Genomic DNA, 23,634 nt, shown 5'->3' with positions numbered 1-23,634 from the left:
AAAAGAGAGCAGAGGTCATGTTTGACATAGTCCTGAATGCTGAACGAATTTATCTTACCTTGCATCTCTTGCAGAGATTTTTCTGGGGGGCACTTTACATTTCAAATGAAAGAAACCTTGGAGTAATTTAATACAACTTTTAATCAATGGCTGTAAGTTAAACAGATTCCAGTTCTCTCGTCAGTTTGAATATTTAGGCAGTTTTACCAAGACTGTCTTTGAAAAAATCCTTGGGCTAGTTGAACCCCTTCCTGTGTTTTTAGGGATACTTACATCTTGCGTGGTTTTGTATTTTAGAGCTGAAATGCCTGAGACCAACAAGAAATTTTTCCCCTCATCAGCTCTACAGCCAGTTGTCAAAGACGTGGTGAAGTCGGAAAGCAGGAACAGGGCAAACGGACAGAATCCTTCCGAGTGGCTTCACCCGGACAGGCTTGAGAAGGTGAACGTGGCAGTGTTCTGTCCTGATGGCATATCCCACCCCTTCCCCGAGAATGCCTGTGGCAGGAAGCTGCTCCACAGTGACTTTGTGCCCTCCGCCCAGCCGCAGTCTCATCACACAAGAACGCTTGGTCCCAAGGTGGGCTTGGCGCCCTGTGTGCCACAGTCCCTGCCGGAGAGGGCCGTGGTGCTTCCCGCCCCTCCCGCTGAGCACGCCGGGCACCCGCTGCGGAGGGGGGATGCCCTTTGGGTGCCTGAAGCAGTGTACCAGAACGTCCCTCCCCCTCTGCCGCCCAAGAAATACGCTCTGAATACTTTGCCGGGATCAGAGGGTAACTTGGCAGCGGAGGTAAAACCCACGGAAGCGTTGCAAAGTAATCCACTGAGGCCAGCAGGTGCACCTCCAAAACCTGCACCAGAACCCAGTGTACTCCCACCAGAACAAAGGCTGAAGGAGCCCTTTCCGGGGAATGAACTGTTTGTCCACAAACCGGACTCTCCACCTCGCTTGTCAGTCAATGACTTCTGGACTGTGTCTGAGAACTTGTTAAAGAAAGGATCCCGTCACACGGGGCCGAGTCCTGGCTATGTGGACGGGAACGACAGCGTGTCCCTCACGACCTACTTCTCAGTCGACAGCTGCATGACTGACACCTACAGGATGAAGTACCACCAGAGGCCCAAGCTGTACTTCACGGAGAGTGGGAGCTTTCCCAAGGAGAAGCATCCTCCAGCAGCTGGGGTCGAACTGAACGCTACATACCACACCACCCTGGAACCCAGGCATCCCGCGCCCGAGCCGAGGTACAAGGCAAATGCAGAAGGCATCCACTGCAGCCGATAGATCCATAAAAAAACCCCACACCCGGCTCTGACTTTTGCATTTCATGTAGTCTGTGAATGGGCACAAACCTTGAATGTGTGTGTGTGTGTGACAACCAGGTACCCAGCTGACCGTACTTTGCGTGGGAGTTACGACTGTTCAAATGAATATGCAAATTGGAGGCCAACGGAGGAGAAGAGGTGCTAACTTGTGGTTCTTTGATTTGTTACTCTAGTTGCCTTAATGCTTACCTCTGTTACTCAGCTTGTCTTCTACAGTTTGTACTACACATGGTCTGTGCACATCTTACAGCAGTGGGATCGACTGGACGTTACTAAATCTGTAAGAAGATTTAATTAGTTGCAGTTTAAGAAGTGCTCCTTCAGACTGTGGTCACTACCTACTTAGACTAACAAAAGGGATAAATGTACTACCACATAAATTGCAGTAAATGTAGTAATAATAGAGCATTATTTGTCCTGAGAGGTGGCAGGAGATGACACGGTTTTTTCAACTGACTTCTCCGAGAGTCTGTGCTTTCACAAACCTTCAAGTGTCTTTAATACAAGTTTACCCAGAGGATTTATTTTTTATTTGAAAAGCCTTAATAATAATAATAATCCTTTAAAAACCGTCCTGGTTTGCAAATGCTAAATGAGACTTTCAAAGGGAATTGAAGTAAACTGCAGTAATACTATCCTATTAATACACCTGCTCCATGTTAGTGTATGTTTTTAAACACATTTATCAAATTTTGTTCACCCTATAAGCTATATACTTTAACTTATTAAATTTAATGACATCAGTTACAAACTGGTATAAGAGAATAGGATGCTAATTTTAAATACAGAGTTATCATGCAACTATGAAAGATTAGTTTTCTAAGGTTTTAGATAGAGTTACTGCTTCTGTTCAGTTCTGATTTATCCTCCAAGTGCATGCAAAGTTATTGCTGCTATTTATTAAGCTTCCCTTTTTTTTCCAACTTGACATTTTGAGCATTGGTTCATGGGGATCACACATTTGATTTTTTTTTAATTAATTTTTTTTTTACTGCTGTGTTTCCCCCTCTGGAACCGCCCTACACACGGGCATGGTCTGCATTAGCAGATCGGGCTGAACACGCAGCCGTTCAGACTCTGGTGGCTGAGGGGCAGGGAAAGAAGAGGTTCCCCCTTCTCTGCTCTGTCACTGCCCACAGTTTTGGCAGCTCTGGCATTTACCTTGTCTTTTGTTAACCTGACTTAGTAGCAAAGAGGAGGATTTATTTGGCTTTTATTTGGTTAGTTAAATCAGTGCACAGAACTGTCTAGCGTGTGCTGAGGCAGTGGCAGCAAAGCCTGACACGATCCAAAAAGGCTAAATCTTTCCATTACTCACATTAGAGTGTTAACTTGGGGTGCTGCTGATTACACCTAAATCATCAATGCCTTTTAGTTATAAAAATAATGCAACAAGGTTAAAGATGCATAATAACCACTCTTGCTTATACTTGCACTGTTAGTCAGAAAGGCTTTTTTTTTTTATGTTTATAACTTTATGTACATGAATTTTAGTGCTCCAGCCAAACATTGGCAATTGTTTAGCACAATTATCCAAGGTAAACACTTAAACATTACTTTTGGTTATTCTGTGGCAAGGTCAGTTTTTTTCTTTTAAATTACATGCAACTTACAGTAGAACTGGAACATTATATATATGCAACAAACCAGGTATCTCAGATTAACCTTATTTCTACCTTCTTGATCAAAGTTAGTTGTAGCACTTGGAAAAAAAAAATGAATTCAAGGATTTATAGTGAAAATACTATGCATGTTTAGGTATGGCTGCTGGTAAACAGCAACTTAAAAAATGATCCTTTTGTAAGAAAATCAGTTGAATACAGAAGAACACTAAAAATGTAAGAACGTGGGTGATTCCTATTGTAATATTTTTGAGAGAGATTTCAGAACCTGTAAATTAAACTTTTCTAGTTCATCTAGCCATGTTACATAATATACATAGCCAGTTAAGTACAGCTGTCTTCTAATACCTGTGTAAAAAAAAACCCCAAGATTTATGGAATTTGTAAATAATGTACAATTTGTAAAATGTTTTGCAAAAAAAAAAAAAATAATCTTGTATTTGAAATGACAGTATTTTTATGTATGAATAGCACAGCAACAACTGTGAATGGTGTTAGAACACATGTATTTTTAAACATGCATAGCAACATTGCTACTTCTGTCCCAGGAGCAACATGAATGCCTCTTACTGATACCAATGAACTCGGCTCCCAGGAAGCACAACTGGTAAACTCATTTCTGAAGTAGCTGCAGTGATTTAGATGTTCTTCAGTCTCCTTGCTTGGCTTGAAACAATCTCACCAGACAACTCTCTCTGTGCCCCATGTTTACCAGGTATTTAATTATCCTCCCTAGACAGCTAATCGAGGCACCTTTGTTTTTATATTTGACTCTGCACTCCCTGTATGTATGTATGTAATATTTGCTAACTAATATGTGATAACTCGTTTTAACTTACCTAGGGTGCCTATTTATTTTTTTATAAATGTCCCCTCCCGGCTATAGATTTGTATAAGAGCCTAGACAATTTTTGTAACAGTAAAGATATTAACAAGTCTTGTAATTAATATATATTTTTCAGTCTTTAGAGTTATTTTCTTGCGAAGTTCTGCTCGTTCAAAATATCAAGATAAAAATTTAAAATCTCTGGTGTCTGTTCTTTTTTTACTTCACATTTAAAAAAAAAAAGTTGGCTTTCCAGAACTGCATTTTTGAAGTTAACGCTGCTATTGATGGTTGAAAGTTTTTGCAGAGATGGTGGTTCAGTTCCCTTTTCTGAACAGTAAAATTTGAAGTATTTGTTTATAAAGCTGTTCAATAGATTAAACTTTTTTATACTCATGAAATGCATAAAGCGATTTCAATACCATAATCCCTCCTATCTGGTGACAAATGACTGATTTAGTTACACAAGCTCTCTTTTCACCTTTATTAGAGATAAGCAAATTTTCCTGGATATATGTATTCCTGAACTCCAGGTGCTGTGAAAGAGCTTGAGCCCAGTGCAGCACAAGCCTGCACTTTGTTAGCTCTTAAGTTTTCTGAGATAAGTAAAACCTTGGATGCCAGATCTGCCTGAAGGAGAAAACTAAATCACTAGAAGATACCTTGAAATTTCACTTTCTAAAGGCTATAAAGCTGAATATCACCTGTCTTCCTTAACAAAAGAGAAATGGAGCAACACTGCAGTGCTTAATAGGTTGTTCCCTTGAGATTTCCCTGGTGAAATCATGCCAGAGGGGAAAAAAATAAAATATAATAATAATGAAAAAAGAGTAGGGTTCCAGTTTTTAGAGAATTTCACTAATTTTTTTACTTGTGAGAATGGAATCACACTTCAATGCTCTTCTGCACCCTGAGTCAAGATCTCTGAAAGCCCTGACTGATTTCATAGGTAGCAGCAGCCAAAATCATAAGTGTCAGCAGGGAAGGGCATCTCCATTCTTACAGCATAGGTCTGACACATAAAACAAGCCCCTCTCACTGGCAGATTTATCTTTAATAATGAAAGAAAAATAAAGGGAAAGAGCACGTGCCCACTTTTTGCATCTCAGATCCCAGTATAGCGGCCCATTTTCATTTAATGTGTTAGGAAACATCAAAACACTTTACACTTCAAAGTCTCTGCAATCTAGTTATTATATTTATTCATGAAAAAAAAACCCAAACCAACTATGAACTGTGCTTCTCAGAATTAGAAACTAGCATTCTCAAGGGAAAAATACTAAAGAAAACTGAGCCCCCTTCATCCGTAGTTGGTAGACTGTCTTCTCCAAAACCTGACTGGATACAAAGCTTACTATAAATATACATATATATATATATAAATACTGACCCTGAGGAGGCTCAGTAACTGCTGAAGGTAGAGAAGAAAGAAAGGTGTAAATAGAAACCCAAACAGCACCAAAGCCTCGCACTTAACTTTTTGGAAGTAAAACAGCTGGTTAAGCTTCACCTGTTGTGGGAATAGGTCTGAGTTACAATTTGAGTCTAGGCAAGAGCAGGGTTTTATTCTCGGCCACTCTGCAGAGTGTCCTTTCAGTGGGTTTTATTCAAGCAGTGCTTTCTTCCCTTTCTGCTGCACAAACCTTCAGGCACTGATTACACAAGCCCAGTCCATCCATCTTACACAACCTTTAAGGCACAGTTTAGAGCACAGAAACAGGACACAGAAACAGGTAAAAACCTGTAGCGGTAATATTGTGACACAGACAGAGATATATTATGGTATTACTATAAATATCTGCCTCTTGCATCCAGCTGCAAGTGGAGCCGTGTTCCCAGCTGCTTATCCCGCACAAATGGTCCTCCTCCTCCACTGTTCGTGTTTACGAGGTGCATCCCACGGCGACACAGCGACTCTGCGGGAAACAGAAAAGGCCTGGTTATTTTTGCAGTGCTTTTGTGCGTTTGGTTTGAATTCATTTGCCAGTTCCTGAGAAGCGTTTGTGCTTCCCAGGCCTTCTGTGGGACTTTCCGGGGCAGGAACGCCGCGGCTGCTCCCAGGGGCCTTCCCTCCGCGGGCACAGCCCGTCAGAGCTCTCCTCTCCCTCCTGTTATCCCCCGGCCACCCCCGGGGGACCCCCCTCACCTGGGCCCGCGCCCTCAGGGCAGCAAGTAGATGACGACGAAGAGCGCCAGGTCGAAGAGGACGACGAGAGGCGCCACAGTTTCCAGCCAGTAGGGACCTGTTCCCGACATGACAGCGATCGGCCAGCGGCTTGGCCGCCATTTCCCCTGCTCCAGCCGCCCACTTCCGCTTCCTGCCGCCGCTCCTGCGGCCGCCGCGCCACCGCCTCCATCTCCTCAGGGCTCTCCCGGCAGGCCCAGCCGCGCAAGGCGGCCACCGGCTCTTTCGGGTTCCGGGCCCAATGAGGAGCGGAGCGACGTACCGCGGCACGCCTCGCGGACCCAGCGCTCGGCGGCACAGCCCTTCCGCGTTACCACGTGGCAGGCCACCTTCCCGCATCAGGGGGCGGCACCGCCCGTCCCGCCTCCACGTACCGCCCGTCCAGCCTCACGTACCGCCCACGTCCCGCCTCAACACCGCCCGTCCCGCTCACGTACCGGCCGTCCCGCTCAAACACCGCCCTTCCCGCCTCACGTTCCCCGCCCATTCCGCCTCAACAACCCGCCCTTCCATCTCAAGGCACCGCCCCTCCCGCCTCAGGTTACCGCCTCAGGTACCGCCCCGCCCTTTCATCTGCATTCAGGGTCCTCCCGCCCCTCCACGCCTCAGGCACAACCTCCGCCTCGGGGACGGCCCCGCCTCTTCCCGCTCTTCCCGCCTCAGGCATACCCCTTCTCACCTCTCCCGCCTCAGAGATCGCACTTCCCGCCTCAGGCACGGCTCTTCCCGCCTCAGGCACGGCTCTTTACCGCCCTCAGGCACACACCTTTCCACCTCTCCCGCCTCAGGGACCGACCTTCCCGCCTCTCCCGCCTCAGGCACGGCTCTTCCCGCCTCAGGCACTGCCCTGTCCCTCCCGTCCCACACACCATCCCGCCCTTCATCTTCTGAGGTACCGCCCTGCCCCTCACGCCTCAGGGACCGCTCTTCCCGCCTCAGGGACCGCTCTTCCCGCCTCAGGGATCGCCCCTCCCTCCTCAGACACCGCCCTTCCCGCCTCAGGGGAGCCCGCCCGGTGAGACGCGGGTGTGGGGAAGAGCAGGTTGCCAGTCCTGTTAAACCGTGTTGGTCTTGTCCTGTCGGATGTACTCGGACTTGTGCGGGAGTAAATATCCACAAGTTAATCCCGGTACGGTTTATTGGTGAGCAGATGATGCCCTGAAAGAAACCAAGAGATCATGTGGGAAATCCTGTTGTGAAGAAGTCTGGGAAAACTGAAGTTGTTTTAAGATTCACTCTTCTCCTTGAAGGTTAGTTGGTGTTTGTACACGAAACAAACATGGGAAAGTTCATGTAGAGGGTGTATTCTGTGTCCTTTGTTTATGCAATACACAGCTACAGAAGAAATTAAATGGAGCAGCACAACCTGATGCCACACTCACTGTCAGGATGTGCCACCCTCAGTCCCAGCCAGTTCCCTTCATATTGAAAGCAGGGCAATTATTTTCATCATGTCCAGAAGAGTGACCAGAAACCTAGGAATATGCTAAACAAAAACTTCTTCTTTGTAGCTATTAACCCTTTTTAGCCTCATATTAAGAGACAAGGCGATGCTTGCTGAAGAATGCAGAGCAGGTGTATCTGAACAGAGCTCACTTCTCAACATGCCCTTCGGGATAGTTATTTTCCTTCATAAGTTCTGTCAGTAGAAATAAGGATTAATGTGGTTTTATATAGCAAATATTGGTTAAGCATGTGTGTGTTAGGTGAAGTATATTAGAGATTTTGGGGCGAAACAATGACAATACTTCCCCTTTCAGCCTTGTACCCCTCTGTGTTACCTCGCTAGAGCAAAAGGAGCTGTGGTTTGTGGGTTTACTGCCTGTATCAGGAGAGCCTTTTTGGCAGAAGAGGGAGCTGTGAGACGCTGAAGACATCATATTTTACTCCACGTTTATACTTACATAGAACAGTCTCGGAGCCTTGGGTGTTGTCAGGTTTATTTTAGGTTTTGCCATCCTTATTACACAACATCCAATACACAGAGAAACCGTTTCTCAGTATAAATACTGAGGAAGGTTAGTAAGGAAACTAACTTGCCATTTGATAACCTGTGCAAAGATATTTAAGTTTTGCTTATGCAAAATAGTTTCTGCAGCCCTTTATCTTATGGCACTCAGATAGGACTTGGGAAAGACATTTTAGCATATGGTAATTGGATTATTTTTTTTTTTATTCAAGGCAAAACAGTAACATAAGGAACTAGCCTGCATTTTCATCAGGGCTAGGTAATTGCAGCTTAGGAGGTGCTGTGAGGGGATAAAATAGAAAAAAACCCAGCAGAGGATGTGTAGAAAATGGTCTTCTTTCATTGCTCCTTCATTCTGGTGCTGTTCTGGGTGAAGTGCTCAGCCCCTTTTGAAGATTCTCTTGGATTCAACTCCTTCATATATATAGGTCTGTTAAGAAATGAAGAAGAAAAATCAGTGGCTGGTATTGCAAAGTTCCCTTTCACAGATGCTGTTGAGAAGGGGTCAGTAATGAAGGAATGAATTGTGAGGGGTGGCTGTGCAGGCTCTGGGGAGAGGAACATAAGGAAAGCAGCCTATTGTCAACAGGCATAAATTCTCTGTGCAAATGTTTGAGCCACCACAGGGCAGCTTTTGGGGTCTCAGGAAAAACTCAAAGGACACTTGGAAAAGCCACAACACATTTATACAGTGTATATTTACTTATCTGTCTGTCTCCTGTACAGAACTTGTATACAGGCTTCAGAATGCATGGGTAAGATACAGTTCACATGTGGAGGAAAACATAAAAATCACAGGTTGTGAGTTTTATTTAAAAGTGTTAAATTTTGGTAGGTGACTGGAGGATTGTAACTAAAGATAAATGAAGTTATTTGGCTTTGATGAAATATTGCTACTTTCAGAACAGCTTTTAAATTTTTTTCACTTCATTCTATTGTAAAGTTGTGTAAGTAACTGCTTAACTCACCTGAACAAGTTCATCACCTACAATTTCTCTGTATGCTTTGAGTACTTTTCCATTGTCTTTTCTGGTAAATGTGCCCACAAGTTTATTTCCTTCCAGGTTCCAATTTCCCTGTAATGGGAAAAAAACCCCAAATATTTTGCAACAGTTCTGACACTGATTTGATTTAAAGGCTGCAGAATGCTTTCAAAGATAAAATTAAAACAGTGTAACAATGCTTTTATAGAAAGGCTGTAAAAATGAAAGTTTAATAAAACCATTAGTTCATTTAATTGCATAATAGTCAAGCTAGATACTTTTTAGTGGCCAGTACACCTTATTTTAATTAATTGTATCAACAAAGGTAGTTTCCTATAAATACCCACTCTGTACTCTAGGTGGTGGACTTGAGTATTGGAATAAGTGAAATTACAATCACCTGGATTTCATCGTATGAAAATTGCCACTTGCTCCACGTTTTTGGGCTCTCTATGGAACCCTGAGTCCCACAGGTGAACCATTACAAGTTAAGGCTACCTTGTGCTTTTGTATATAAGCTGCAAGCATTCCTGAACAATCACTCTTGCAAAGCAAAATTTAAATTTAACACTAGGAAGACAACTAATTTATCTCGAAACTGTACTTTATGAAGATAGTATCATATAAAAAATACGAAGTTGTACAGAAGACCCTTACGATCATTTCGGTGCCATCAGCCAGGCTGTAGTCAAAATTGGCTCCCAGGGTGAATTCCAGCTCTATGGTACGGAAGTTACTGGCTTCTTTGACAGTAAATTTGTTCCCATCTTGCTCGATAGTGATCTTCAGATTGTCATGAGCCCCCAGCTTTCTCTTCATCAAGTTAACACCTGGCAAAATCAATTAACATCCATCGGAAAAGAAACACCCAAACCCCTTGAGGATCATATTTATCTCTTTTTAGTGACTTTCACGTGGTCCAAGAGAGTTTATTCCAGCATTCTGACCCAATTTTTTGTTCTTTTTCTCTTTTTATTGAGGCCATGTTCACCAGTACACATATAATACAAACCACTGTCTAACTCGGGTGGTTATGTTTATATCCATATAATGCACAGTCTGTGCAAACTTAAAGTGAGTATCAGGATGTTAGAATTACTTGAGTTGTGTTTCTATAAAATTGAAGAATGATGATTTCCTCCCTGGGTAATTTTTCAACTAGTTTAATGTTATCAAAATAATATTCTTGCTATAGAATTCTCCTTATAGTTAATAATGCAAATTCTCTGAGCCTTTTCCTCAAATGTGGACTTAGGGATGCTTTTTTTCTGCTGAAACAAAGCTGGAATTAGTTGAAGTGCTCAAGATTAATATAACATAATCAGAACATTTCTCAGCACCTTTTATCCTCCCCCCACCATGAAATATTTTGAAAGTCAATGCAGCACACTGTGCAAGGGCAGAGCAAATAGTGAGAGGACAGGCTGTCCCAAAGGTAGTTCAGGGGCAGCTGGAGTTTGTATTCAGCTGGAGTGGCATTTTTCCTGCAGAAGGCATTGGAAAGGTGAGACTCACCCAGCGCCTCCATGAACTTCTCATAGTTTTCACTTCTGTCTATTTTCCAAGTGCCGTTGAAGGCCATGGCCGGGTCTGTAGCAGCTGCTCTGAGGTGATGTGTCTTTGCCAAGGGAATTTATGTGCTGCCTTATCTGGAGAGCAATTTACAGGATGATGTGGCTGACTAAAGCTCAACTGATGCACTGATCTTCGCAAGGAGAACTTTAGTTTAATCAAATTTCCAGTCCCGACAACACTGCTTGCTGAATCTCTCCCTTATTGCCCCCAGATCATGACAGTATCTTTATTGCTCATCTTAATAAAAAATTGCTAATCCGTTCATTCTATCCACCATGCATAGTAAAAATCAGATATCTAGTGAAAGCAGTAATTAAAATAAGAGCATTTCTTGATATTTTCTATCTCTATTGTATCTTCATGCTTTTGTGAGAGCCTTTATGCAAGTGGAGAAAATATTATTTACCCGACAAACCAAACACAAATGTCTACTTTGTCCATTAGAATTTGGTAAATGTCTGTTCTACTCAACATCATAAGCAAAGGGCAGATGATTCACTGAATGTCTGCAGTTGTTTCAAAAAACAGTCCTCTTGTTTCCTATCTAATGCTGAGCTATGAAAATTGGGATGATGTTCTGTATTCACGTGCTCACTCTTTAACATGCAGTTTAAATTCTGAGCAGCTTCTACAAATTTTCTTCACTACAACACATCAGTGTGTATCTGACACATTCCTAGAGGTGCAGCTGAGTGAATTTACCTGATGTGGTTGGTTTCTCTAATTCCATAATTTTGCCTGTTCAAGGAGAATGCAGAACATGAGTCTTTCCTGACTTAGCTGCTTCTTCGCCCGCTCCCCTTCCCCTCTGATTGGTGCTACTGCAAACTGAGCAAAACTATTGCCCCAGCTTTTGCCTTTGCCCAGTTAAGGGTTATAGTTATTCTGTTCCCAGGGATGCCATCAGCTTTGTTCTGTGTTACCTTCAAAATGTAAATGTAAATCCCAGTTGGTCAACGTGCATTTAACAACAGCAGTTAGGTCTCAGGATGTGGTTTTTACATTTACTTTCTTTCCACGATTTCTTGCAGTTTTCTACCACCTGAATAACTCTGTGTCTCAAAAAATGTCATAGCCCATGCCCAGACCTGAGCTAATCACAGATGTCCATCTTACCCTTCAGCCAGCTCAGGAAATGGGCGGACTGAGTTCCTACTTAGAGCTAAATTGTCTTTTTGTTGCATTGGCTCGTGTCTTGACCTTTGTAGTTATCACTGTCAGTCTGTGTTATCTGTTGAGTATCTATACATAAACAAAAACACCTGGTGTCTAGTTATAGTTCATCCAATTTATTGTTACATAACAGAATCGGTAACTCTCTTTAGTCTTTGCAGAGGTTCTCTCTGATGGTGATGTGCTGCAGCTTCTGCTGTATCCAGTAGAAAACTGAGGCCTGAAATAATGTGAATTACTCACATCATTTGAGGCATCTGTATCTGTAAAATCTAACAAGTATTTATTTTGAGCATTTCAAGAAAGCTGTTTTTAGGTGTGTCCTGCATTCTCCCCGAGAACCTGCTCTTTCATTTAATTTAAGAAATTCTAAGGTATCTGAAGTTAGTGTTTATATATTTAAACAAGGTTAATGCTACCAATTAATTTCCACATTTGATTCCAGCCTGTCTGCTTAACCTCTGAAAAGGTAACTCAGAGTAGTGACATTCTGCAGGTTAAGTGTAATTTCTACACCAAACTTACTCCAGCAGCTTTTCTGAACCTTAAAAAGGAGGGAGTTGGCTGTGGAGCAAGTCTTCAACTACCAGGAAGATTCTCAGATGTGCTTTTCCAATCCGTTATCTGACAATTTGTTGTGTCCCCCCTTGTGATTCTTTAGTGTCTCTCAGAAGTCAGGCCAACTCCAAACCTTTTCACCGTGGGAGCAGCAAGTAGCTGGGTCCTAAATTTCCCATCTAAGCTTGTTGTTCCATTCCTGTCCCAATTTCCCCTTCCTTGACATTTTTTTCACTGGGCATGAGTCCCTCGGGTCCTGTTCAGATCAGCCCCACAGATCTGTCAGTTAAGTAAGAACCACAGGTGGTCAATATTTATGAGCTTGATGGTTGGTGTAGTGCTGACAGCACAAAGAACTGTTTTTCTCTGAGGTCTGGTGGAATGTCACTGCTACAACAAGGGACTGTCTTTAATCTCTCACAATTTACATGAGTTACTTAGGACTGTTAATGCACTAAAATATGCAAAATCTGACTTCATTTTTTTTTACATGTACTGGAATCGTATGATATATACTTCACTCAGACTACTTTTGTGTTCCTATAATAGCTGGTTTTCCCTTTATAGTGTTTCTATGAATTTTTTTTTTTAATCTGAATATTCCACAACCCTTTTCCTTCTTCTCTCTACCTCTTCCTTGTGTGATTTTTCAGAACTACAAGTTTTACTTAGATGGTGTCTTGAAATCTTTATTTTTTAGTGTTACTGGGTCCAGGAAAGTCTTGAAAGCTAAGGGTCTATTCTTGGCTTTGTGGCTTTCTGCAGCGTGCCAGCTTCAGAACACTGAAAATGGGCAAACATTAACTTTGAAGTTTGATCTTTAAGTGATGTGGATGGGAATAAATTATTAACTTAAATGGTCGTGCCAATCTCATCATGCCGATCTGTGACTATCACAGCAAGCTGTATTGTGATGGTAATTAACAATGAGGTTCCAAAGATCAGGGTGACAAAAAGGCTTTTGCAGTGGGTTGTGCTTATCTATCCTCTTTGTTGTTTAGTGGTTTGCACTGGAGTTGTTCCTGCCTGAAATTAGCTGGGACAATAGAATTCAGCTTTACCATGGAGTGATTAAGGCTTGATGCCAGCCTAAACATAATATGCGTCTGAAAATATTAGTATATACAGTGTTATGTAATGAAAGAGAGATTAATCCCTGGTAAAACTATGCAGATTGCTTTGGCAGTATTTCTGTGTGTTTTCTACTGTCAGTATGTCTTGGGATGGATTGCAAAGATGGCTGGGCACTTAAATCATTTAAGTACCCCTGGCTCCCTTATTGTGAAGTTTTACTAAGAGTTTTAAAAACCACAATACTCCATTTTATATCAATATGGTAAACAGATAATTCCATGCCAGCAAAGGCAACTTCAGCATAACTCTGGGTGGCCTGGCAACGGGGAGCTTGGTGGAGCCTAACTAATGCCATCTCTTGGATACATCATTTCAAAGTACATGTTGTGGTTGAGTCTTGTACTGCAGCAGGATTGGATTGGTTTGGATAGATATTGTCCTGCTCCAGCTGCCTGTTTGCTAAATTTCTGGGTTTGTTTTGGCTCAAGGAGAATCTCATGGATGCTGCTACCATGCAATCTGTTCAGCACGAGGATTCAACATTGGAAGATTACTTAGAAATTTCCAGTGAGTACGGATCCATTTGTCTGATTAGTTAGTGCTGAGTCTTAAAACTTACTCTCAAGTGACTGTATGGACCCCTTCTTCCTTTCTGTGTAATGGCTCTGATCCATGAAAGGGCTGCATGGTTTTGAGAGCTGCTTATTGAGAGAACTGAAGTGCATCAGCTAATAAGCTCCAGGTTAAAAAAAATCTAGAAGCAAAATTTAGGATTTTCTTAAAGCAGTAACAACCCTGGTATTTACTTCATCCCGTTACTGCTTGTTAAAATGAATCCTAGGATTGCCTAAAATAGTAGAATCTGGTCTTGTTTCAGTGCAAAGAGGGTGACAGTGAACAATGGCCAATAAAAATAAGTGTGCTTCTCTAGGAAAGGTTATATGAATCTCTGAGCATTAGTGCCATTTGTCACTTGCCACATAGAGACTGATATGCCAGTTGTCCCCCAGGCTTTGTGTCAGGCTTATCTAGGGTATTGAAATCTATACCTGAATACTCTTTTCCTGTATTCTCCAGTTTCTTTTTTGTTCAGAATGTGGAATGTGATCAAAGGGTGGGAGTGAGTTATAGTCCAATGAACTAACAACGTGTACAGTACTGGAGGTCTGCATCAGTCATTTCAGTTTCTCCAAAATCTGAACTGCACTTTTAGCTCGTTTCAACATAGCTTTTTTGCTTATTGTACACTTTTGCTCTTGGTTATGATATAGCTCCAAACTCCACCAGAGATTATTGTGATTATCTGGATTAGTGACTTGAATCTGATCTTACCTGAAAAAAAACAGTGAGTTTCAGAGTTCTTCTGAGCTCAGCATAAAAGCAAGAGAGCACCCTATATGGCTCAGATATTTAAATATTTGTGTATGCAAAAGGAAAAGATGGTTTCTGATAAAACATGCTTTTCTTCGTGTCTCACATTAGAGCAGAACAGACATTCATATCTTGGTTCTCTTTCCAGCACAGAAATGGACTTTCTATGTGACCTTGATCAAATTCCCCCCCTACTTATCTGTAAAATGTACTTTCCTTCCATTAAGCAGCTGTATATACCATAAAATAAATTGCCAGTGACTTGATTAACTAGTACAGTGAAAGGATTCTGAATGCCTATACGTGAATGTATCATGTAAACTAGTGGTATGATTTAACCATGGGCTTTACTTTTTTTGGTGCTGTTAAACAAAAGAAACCCCTGTATAGGTTTTCAGCCATTACAAAGCACTGGGTGGGCAGGAGCAGGCTATGGCCTAAAAATTATTTCCTAAAAATCCTAAAGGGTGGGATTTCATAGGAATCTGAAATGCATGTCAGCAACAGCTGTCACCACTCTTACTAAAATTATGGCTGGAGGAAAGAGCCATTGTCTTTTTACATTTGTTAAAAAGGCATCACTGTTGTGCAAGATCTGAAAGACCGAGTGTAAAATTCTTTCACGTCTTCACTAAAAATGCCCTTGTTCAAGGTTAGATTCTGGGTAGGAAATGTATTCCAGTACCCACTCCTGAAAACCATGCCTCTGCTCAGAGGTGAATTCAAACATTCAGCAGGCCAGGAGGACTGAGCAGGAGCACGACTAGGTTGGGAGGGGGCTGGAAAGGCTGCAGTCCCAGCAGCAAATGGATGCCTGATGTATGGAGATATACATAGGCAGTTGTGCAGTTGCACTCATAAATTGCAGTTGGTTCGAGCAAACAGTGCTTGTGTTTTGTGCTCAACTAAATCTGGCCCTTCATAAGTTTTTCAATGAGCCTGCTGTTTGTCAGGGATGGACATACTTCTTGGTTTTGCCTGGAGCTAAAAAAAGTTAAGCCAGAAGTGTTGCTGTGCAGGACCTAATAGGCAAAGAGCAGGAATTGCCAAGAAGCCCACTGGTCCAGAATTCCTTCTGGGATCAGCAGTTTGCACATGACGAGGCTTTTGCTGTCAAAAATAATTTTGTCACAGTTGGAAGTCACTAGGTTATTTCCATGCTATCCCAGGAACTGATAGCTGGGGGGGCAGAGGATGAGGATACATCTGTGTAACTGTTGCATTTGCTGGTTCTGCTTATCTAATAAATAAACTGGTTTCTGACAGCTCCCAGTAAGTGCAGCTCCAGTGCTCTCTAGTGGTTAGTAGCAGTTAATTATTTTTTGCTGGTTTTAAACCAGAACTACGTTACCACTGGCTGATCTCAGTGCTACTTAAAAGTATCTTGATATTAATAGTGACATTTTTCTCTTCAGGATTTCTAGGACCTAGAAAAGTTATTATAAAATATACGTTTACAAAAAGCAGTTATTCGAATCAGGAAACAATGAGATGTTGAAAATTCAACCTCAACAATATTAAGTAACAAACAGTAAAATTTGACATCATCCTTTTTATTTTAAAAAGCATGAAAACAGTACAAAGAGAAGAATGAGGAGATAACTAATAAGCAGCAGTCTGACCATAGAAAATATCCTGACTCTGTATTCTCTATCAGCTGTACAGTAAGTAGGGATAATGATTCTTTAAAGTAATGTAACCAGCTTTACTCTAAGAAGTCATAGGACAGAAGCAAGAAAGAACACATAGCATTCAGAAGACTTTAATACTGCTTACAGGCAAAACATAATATACAGAGAAACCCCTCAACCTAGTACAAAAATACTGTGCCCAGAAACTATATATTTGTTCAAACTTTTTTCAAAGATAAAAGAATACAAGTGGACACACTCAGTGATTGGTGACTGTGACTAAGATTTTTATTAAGCCATAATAGGAATGTATATTAAAACTATTTACAGTGCATTTCACACTACATTCTTTAAGAGACACATGCAGGTGTCCCCCATGTGAACACAGAGAGGGCTCAAATTCTAACTTCAGTTCCATCTGTAAGGTACCTCAGGCATCAGCAGGAAGAGCTGAACACAGCAAAGAGCAGGTGAGGCAGGTGTTGCCAAGGTAAGAGTTTGGTCCCTCCTTGAAGGTAAAAAAGGTGGATTTGACCATTCTTTCACTTTTTATACAGCTCAATCCAACTCCCACTGAGGTGAGTGGGAATCTGTATGACTGACTTTAAATAGGCATCAGAGCATGCTTTAGACCCTGGCATGACCAGCTCATGCTGTGAAAATAAGTGAAAACTGGCTATTCTACAGCACTGTCACATAAATACACATTTACAAACAGTGGTACTTAGATCTGAGTTTCTCTATGGAAACAAACGTCTTTATGTGGAAAATAAACTTTCCCATGCGACTTCCATTCATCTAGCAGTGACAAAGATCAAATATCCTGCTGGCACTATTTGCTGTATTTAACAAGTGTCACTAATCACCAGGCCAGATTCTGGGATGTTTCTTCTTCCTGTCAAAGTCCAAACTGAAAAATCCAGCTTTCATTATTTACCATACTCTGGCCAAACTCATTCTTTTATTCAAGCTCCAATGTTCAAGTTTATCTTTCAAATTAGTGCAAGTCCCTGAAGAAGTGCAGCAGGGAACTGTGAAATAAAGCTGAAACCTTGTGGAATGTAAACTGCACGTGATTTGACACGAAGAGAAAACCCCACAGCATCACAGAGACAAGACTCCAAACTAAAGCCAATATATATATTTGCCTGAAATACCAGATCTTTATAAAACCTTTAAAAACTGTATGAATTTAATATCAGTGAGGCTTCTTTTTTTCCATAAGAACTCTCTGCTGTCTTCCTATGGAGAACTGCAAGGGACACCAACCAGATAACTCAGGCAACATCCCCGAATTTTATGGGACTACATCTGACTCTTCATAAGTTTTCTGTGCAATGCATTGGAAAATTAGTTACCTGGGGATTTTGAGAAATCTTGTATATGAATTAGACAGAGTTCTGATTTTGTCAGTTCATGCCACTGCCAGGTAAAATGCTTTGGATTGGAGGTGAAAAGTTTATCTTTACACGAATGAGAGTGGTACATAAAATCAGGCTTCAGTCCTCTCTTCGAAGGAGAGATCAGCTGATCATCAGTGGAACAGGTTGTTTACTTTTCTCACTAGCTCACTTGAAGATAAGAGAGGAATCTGCTCTTAACTTTAAGCTGCTAATTAACAATTATCACCATCTCCAAAATCAACATCACATTATTTTCCTCCCCTTTCTTTAATTGTGTGAGATAATAGAAAACCTAGAAATGTTCCACAGCTAATATTGGATGTGGGACTAATTTATTGGAAAAGAAGTTCAACCTACAGCTTAAGAACCTCATTGTTATTTTTAATTAGAAGAGGTAGGGTTAATCAGTAATTTTTTGTGTGTTAATACATATGACAAGTAATTTTTTTGAGAAGGAGAACAAAAACAGAAAGAAAAGTGTACTTTAAGCATTAAACTGTGCTGTGGAGTGAGTCTAAAAGAAAATATGTCCATATCTGAGATCAAGTAGGATGCTAACTTAGATGCCTTCACTGGGACAAATTCTGTACCTGAAGATTGAAATATCAAATTTGACAATGGCTTTAATAAACTTTAGTCTGAACTGACCAAGGGAAAAACTCCACTCCAGCTGGTTTCTTGTGTAATCCCCCCTGGTTGTTTTAGCTAGACAGTATAAAGTGGGGAGAAAATGTTTGAGACCTGACTAAAATCACCAGAAACACAACTCATGATGAAATGCAGGGCAGCTTGTGGCTGTAATCCACTAGCTGGGTTTGAAAATGTTGAATTTTAAAGGCAGTGAACTCCAAGCAGGAAACAGGCTGGCTTTTTTTTTTCCCCCATATTGTCCCATATCTCCATTATGAAAGGAATTTCTGCAAATGCTTCACACAAAGCTGACACAGAGCCAGCACACTCTGCCTTCAGGCAGAATTAAACACTATTTAAAAACATTGATCATGCTCTGAAATTTCAGGAACTACAGCAGTCTATGCTTTTAAGGTTCTTAAACCAGTAGTTTAAAGGCTTTGGTTTTGTAGAAATACATACAGATACAGGTGTATTATGATAAATAAATGGTTTATTCACTAGGAACTGTATTTATACCTATGTTCCAATCTCTGTAGTGGAAGAGATTCCGTGGGATAAATGTGTACAGATATGTAATTAAATATATGCACATTCTCTATAACTGCTCATTGTAAGTGAACCTTTAAAAAATGTAATGTCATGCCCTTTTTTTCAAGTCAAAGGTATGAATCCATCCCTCTTCTGTAGCAGTTATAAATTTAGTTATAATAAAGCTTTGCTGGACACACAATATAGCAAAGAAATACTGGGATATTAATGTAAAAGATGCTCAGCCACTACACTGTAATATTATCATAGTTATCTGCTGTGTTGTCACCATGAATTACCAGTCTCAACCATTATAGCAAGAATACACCTTTATATACATATAATTTATTCATATTTATATTAAATAGGTATCTCATCAGTTAGTGTAATAATTATATTTCAGTATCTCAAGCACTCAAGGAGAAGACTATACAAGGACTATGCAAATCCTGAAGCAAAGCTTCCTATTTATCAAAAAGTACCTAAAAACTTTGGTTGGGGTGGGCAGGCTGCTGTCATTTGCATATAAATACACATATGGAGCACTGCATAACAGTAGTCCTGGAATTCTGAATTATTATTGAAATCCATACTTTTTTTTTTTTTTAATCTGTGTGAAGGAAGTCAGGAGAAATACTTTTCTAGAAAAATGTTTTCAAATTCAGCTGCAATAATACATTATTGGTGCTCTTTAGAGAAGTCTGAGATAGGATTTAATCAGTGACAAATAATTTAGGTTGGCAGAAATGCTGCTGACTGTCAGAATACCTTATTCTACATTAAAAAAAAAATTCAACTATGAAACTCGGTATCGTCAGACATTTTGAAACATTTGCTTTATATTTTCTTAGCTTCTGCTATAAATTATCTAAATGAAGAAACTGATAAAAAGGGGGAATTTTCACTTCTTTCTGACCAGCTCTTACAAGGGGAGGGGTTGATAACTCATTGCACTTTCCAACTAGAATGTTCTGGATTATTGTGATAGAGATAAATGCCCATACTTCAAAGTACAATCCTAAGTGTGTTACTTTTGCCCAACACAATTGCAGATTTTAACCAGAGAATCATTATTACACATTAAAAACCCACACTATTCTGTGTGTGTCTGTGCAGCCAAAGTTACAGGTACTGCTGATCCATTTTAGACTGCTGACATTCATCTCCTGATCCTGTCTACACGAGGAATAGTACCCTCTTTGTTTTACTCTTTTGGCATCTCTCTCATGTGCATATTTTCTTTAATTGGTCCCCAATTCACAACCATTTTTATTAATCATCTTCTTTTAAATAAAATACCAATGTTGGGGTTTTTGCTAGTGCAAGTTAATGGATTTCTTACTTTTCAGAACATTAATGCCTCATATACAAATGGCAAATCCCTGTAGCATTCTTGGCTATTTTTGCTTTTGGTACTCTTTTTTTTTCTAATTTTTTTAAGACGCTGTGATTAATCATTGTGAACTAATGCTAAAAATGATTTGTAAGAGATGTTAACATAAAACTTCCTTCCAAGTGGTCATAGCCATTTCATAGCAACACTGGCCTAAAGAATCAGTCATGGATAGTCACCAGGATTGTGCCATTCCTGCACCTTTCTGACTCAGATTGTCACCTCTCGCTCTTGCAGTCACGTTCTCTTCTGCCCGTGACCCCCTCTGTCGGTTGGATGATGTTAAAATCAACTTCCAAACGAAGTTAAAACCAGCAGATAAAAATGATCCTCTCCAGTTTCCATTTCTCTCTGTGCTTCTTGCAGCTTTCTATGGGAGCCATCCTTCCATCATCCTTCCGTGGCAGCCTGTCAGGTATGCTGGGACATTTCAGCAGTCTTCCAGCAGTTTCCATTATTCATGGATAATTGTGACACTTCCACCACAAAACTCCCAAGACCCTCATTGCCTAGTATTTCACAAGGGCCTTAAAAACTTCTTCAAATGTAGTAAGACATTTGCTCAGACATCCATTTGATATGAAAAAAAAAAAAATTGAACTACTGGGTGCATAAATTCTGGGGCTTTTCACCTCAGAGCCCAGTTCTGTCTTCTGAAGGAGGTCAGCATAGTATATGCTGGATTAGGCTCCCCAGAGCGAGTCCCAGTCTTCCCTCTGAGCCTCTGGGAAGAGAACAGGCGAGACTGCTCATGACTTTTATACCATAACACAGCAAGATTGGGAGGGGGAAGAGAAAAAGGTGCGAAATGCAGTAGTCTGTGAGATACTGGCCACAACATGATCACCAAACAACTATATACATCTGGAAAGTCAGAGGCTCTCGGGCACAGTCGAGTCACTGCACTAGTACCTTCTGCTGGAGCAGGGGGGCAAAAACCACCCTTGCAGGTCTTTTTCCATCTCAGTCAGATGTAACAAAAGACACATACTATCTCTTGGCATACACATGGTCATGCTATATCTTGGAACGTGGAAAGATAATACAGCAGTGGCAAAACATAAGCCAGATTCATACAGTGTTCAGCAAAATGCAGTACTCCCCTATTACTATGTCTTCTATGTGAGCTTAAGCTTGTGGTTGTTAAATCAGCATCTCAGTTCCGTTTGCCTTGATTGCTCTCTCCATTAATCAGGTTCTTCTCTTGCTGTTCAGCTAAGGCTTGCCATTTCTGCCTGTTCTTTTTACAGCCATCCAGTAAAGGGGAGCAGGCCTCTGACACATGTGTTAGGGCCTGAAATAGATTAAGAACACGTAAAACAGATTGCATTTAATTTTTAATTAAAGATGAAGAGAACGAAACACATTTCTCATATTTTTTCAGATTTCTGAACTCAGAGGATCGACCTGTAGATCATTCAGTTGAACTGCACCGGTTGCTCAGCTAACACAAGCCACAAAGCTTCAGTTCACTGGGATCTGACCTGCTCTGAATAACATGGTAAGTCACATTCTTGCAGTGCTGGATTGAGAACTCATTTCTGTTTGCACTGTGTGTCAAGTTCCTTCTGACTGGATGAAAGCTACGAAAGCAGTGAAAAGGCTGCCATTACAAACCTGTTAATTGTTTGCTTTTATTGCGTTAGAACACTGGAGCGTGAACCCTGTGCTTGTTCATTTTCAAAGTGACACTGAAGTTGTTTGTATGTTTTATCATTTATTACTCCTTAAAAAAAACCCCAAATCTGTGTAAGCAGGTAATACCCCCTACTTGTACTCCAGTAAAAATAAACTCAAACCACAGCCCTTTCCTTGGATTTAGCATAGTCCTTTGGGTTTGTCACTACCTCAAAGGCTCCCCATCCTCTTCAGTGCTCTCTGCCCCTGCAGGTAAGTCACTCTCCCTTCTCTGTCAGCTTAGGACATGAGCCTAGATAAAGTCCCAGACACTGTCAGCCTGCTCTATGCTGTTCCAGTTCAAGGGAGGCTTTAAAACAAGGTGACAAATAAAAGTGAGACACTGAAAGCTGAATCATAATTGAAAAGACCAGGAAAAAAAAAAAAAAGGTAAAGCTCTCTCCTAATAAGAAAAACTATAGAAGTTCAGGCTTTGGAACTGTGGGCCTTCAAACCTGCTCAGGTGTTCTGTTCAAAGAGTTTTCTGTCTGTACCTTTGCCACCTCCACCTACCTCCCCCTCAGGCTCCCCAGCAAAGGCTGCCTTATTTTCCTGACAAACAATTTCTACAGCACAAAAACATCTGACTTTCAGGGACAGTAGCTGGTAGCTCCCACTCCTTCCCCTATCCTTGTTTCCTTCCAATTAGTGGATGTGGAGTCTTTTTAGAAAATTTTATTGTTTAAGAGAGAAAAATGCAAGTAGTCACCCTCTTGCTCCCACTGGAAGATTGTTAAGAGTTAGGCTATCTGTTCTTCACCTCAGTCCCTGTAAAATGCTTTCTACAGTCCCAAATGAACAGACTTTCACTCTAAGGCTTTACTGGTTTAAAAAAAAAATCAAAAATCATTATGCTGTGTTTCACACTGTATTTGACCAAGCAGCTTTTCACACAGTTTGTGACCAGGACAAAAAACCATTTCAATGAATTCTCTCATGCACTGCTTTTGTGTGAGATGAAAGAAAAAAAATGGGATGGGAAAAGTTAAACTTGGGTAAGTTTTCTGTACATAGCATATCACCTTTTGCATGAAGAATTCTGAATTGCTTAAAACTCTTAAACAACATTTCTATCAATGCACTACCTGGATACCATTAGTTTTCTGAGTTTCCCTGATGATCACAGCAGCTCACTGGAGCTGCTGGAATCCAGACTATAACCCAGGGATATAACACCAGAGCACAGAGCACAGCAATTATCACTAGGTTTAATAAGATGATAACAAATTACATTAATCAGACAAATATACCACTAATTATAAATACTAAAATAATAATTTCTTCAACTGAATAATGAACAATATGTAATAAATAATAAAATATTTTTACCTCAGTGACTAGTTTTTTTATTTGATTGTTATTCTAATTTTAAATCTGTGTCTACTAGTGAGCAGTTCTGGTTTTAGGTATTTTGCAGTTCTTTCTTAGGCACCGTACCTCATACAGCTGCAAACAAACAGCATCTATGAATCCAACCTGCATGCTGGGAATTTTGTTTTTCTTCTCTCTGTTCATTAGATCCTGTAGGTAAGAAGTAAACAAGCTCTGTGTTTAAATGCATTCAATAAAAAACCCAACCAAAACCAAGGAGACAGGCTGCAATTAAAAAGCAGCACCTTAAACAGCACAGCAAGCTCAGCCCAGTGGGGTATCAGTAGAAGTGTTACAATGCAGGTAATTTGACTGCATGACTTCCCTTAGGAGATT

At 40.8% G+C, this 23,634-nt stretch overlaps 4 protein-coding genes and 1 long non-coding RNA gene across 9 annotated transcripts in view; 2 read left to right on the top strand and 3 right to left on the bottom strand.

Moving 5' to 3' along the window:
* Nucleotides 1-3,975, top strand: part of USP53 (ubiquitin specific peptidase 53) — a 28,470-nt gene extending 24,495 nt beyond the window's left edge. Inside the window, exon 16 of the mRNA XM_018083885.3 lies at nucleotides 298-3,975. Coding sequence (XP_017939374.3) covers nucleotides 298-1,285 — 988 coding nt within the window. The 3' untranslated portion in view covers nucleotides 1,286-3,975. The remainder of the gene's footprint in view (nucleotides 1-297) is intronic.
* An 834-nt stretch (nucleotides 3,976-4,809) lies between these two features.
* LOC108641559 lies at nucleotides 4,810-5,988 on the bottom strand. Its single transcript, XR_001922088.2, has 2 exons — nucleotides 5,921-5,988; nucleotides 4,810-5,690 (listed from the first exon to the last, which is right to left on the bottom strand). It is a non-coding gene; the product is annotated as an uncharacterized LOC108641559 (long non-coding RNA).
* A 40-nt stretch (nucleotides 5,989-6,028) lies between these two features.
* Nucleotides 6,029-6,850, top strand: LOC115307906 (extensin-like). The gene has a single exon (XM_029964049.1). It carries the CDS (start codon nucleotides 6,029-6,031, stop codon nucleotides 6,848-6,850), a length of 822 nt encoding a protein of 273 aa, XP_029819909.1.
* Nucleotides 6,851-7,882: 1,032 nt separating this feature from the next.
* Nucleotides 7,883-10,796, bottom strand: FABP2 (fatty acid binding protein 2). The gene is made up of 4 exons (XM_008928845.3): nucleotides 10,427-10,796; nucleotides 9,569-9,741; nucleotides 8,897-9,004; nucleotides 7,883-8,358 (listed from the first exon to the last, which is right to left on the bottom strand). The coding sequence occupies exons 1-4, from the start codon at nucleotides 10,491-10,493 to the stop codon at nucleotides 8,308-8,310; spliced, it is 399 nt and encodes a 132-aa protein (XP_008927093.1). The 5' UTR covers nucleotides 10,494-10,796; the 3' UTR covers nucleotides 7,883-8,307.
* A 5,403-nt stretch (nucleotides 10,797-16,199) lies between these two features.
* Nucleotides 16,200-23,634, bottom strand: part of PDE5A (phosphodiesterase 5A) — a 50,021-nt gene continuing 42,586 nt past the window's right edge. For all 5 annotated transcript variants that reach the window (XM_018083888.2, XM_018083889.2, XM_018083891.2 and 2 more), the window contains exons 20-21: nucleotides 23,365-23,448; nucleotides 16,200-21,544 (exon numbers count right to left, since the gene is read on the bottom strand). In XM_018083888.2, coding sequence (XP_017939377.1) covers nucleotides 21,407-21,544; nucleotides 23,365-23,448 — 222 coding nt within the window. In that variant the 3' untranslated portion in view covers nucleotides 16,200-21,406. The remainder of the gene's footprint in view (nucleotides 21,545-23,364; nucleotides 23,449-23,634) is intronic.

This window comes from Manacus vitellinus, unplaced genomic scaffold (assembly GCF_001715985.3).
Source record: "Manacus vitellinus isolate BGI_N305 unplaced genomic scaffold, ASM171598v3 scaffold_69_pilon, whole genome shotgun sequence".
Lineage (NCBI taxonomy): Eukaryota > Metazoa > Chordata > Aves > Passeriformes > Pipridae > Manacus > Manacus vitellinus.
The sequence above is the reverse complement of the archived record's forward strand: the minus strand, read 5'-3'. Positions and strand labels throughout refer to the sequence as shown.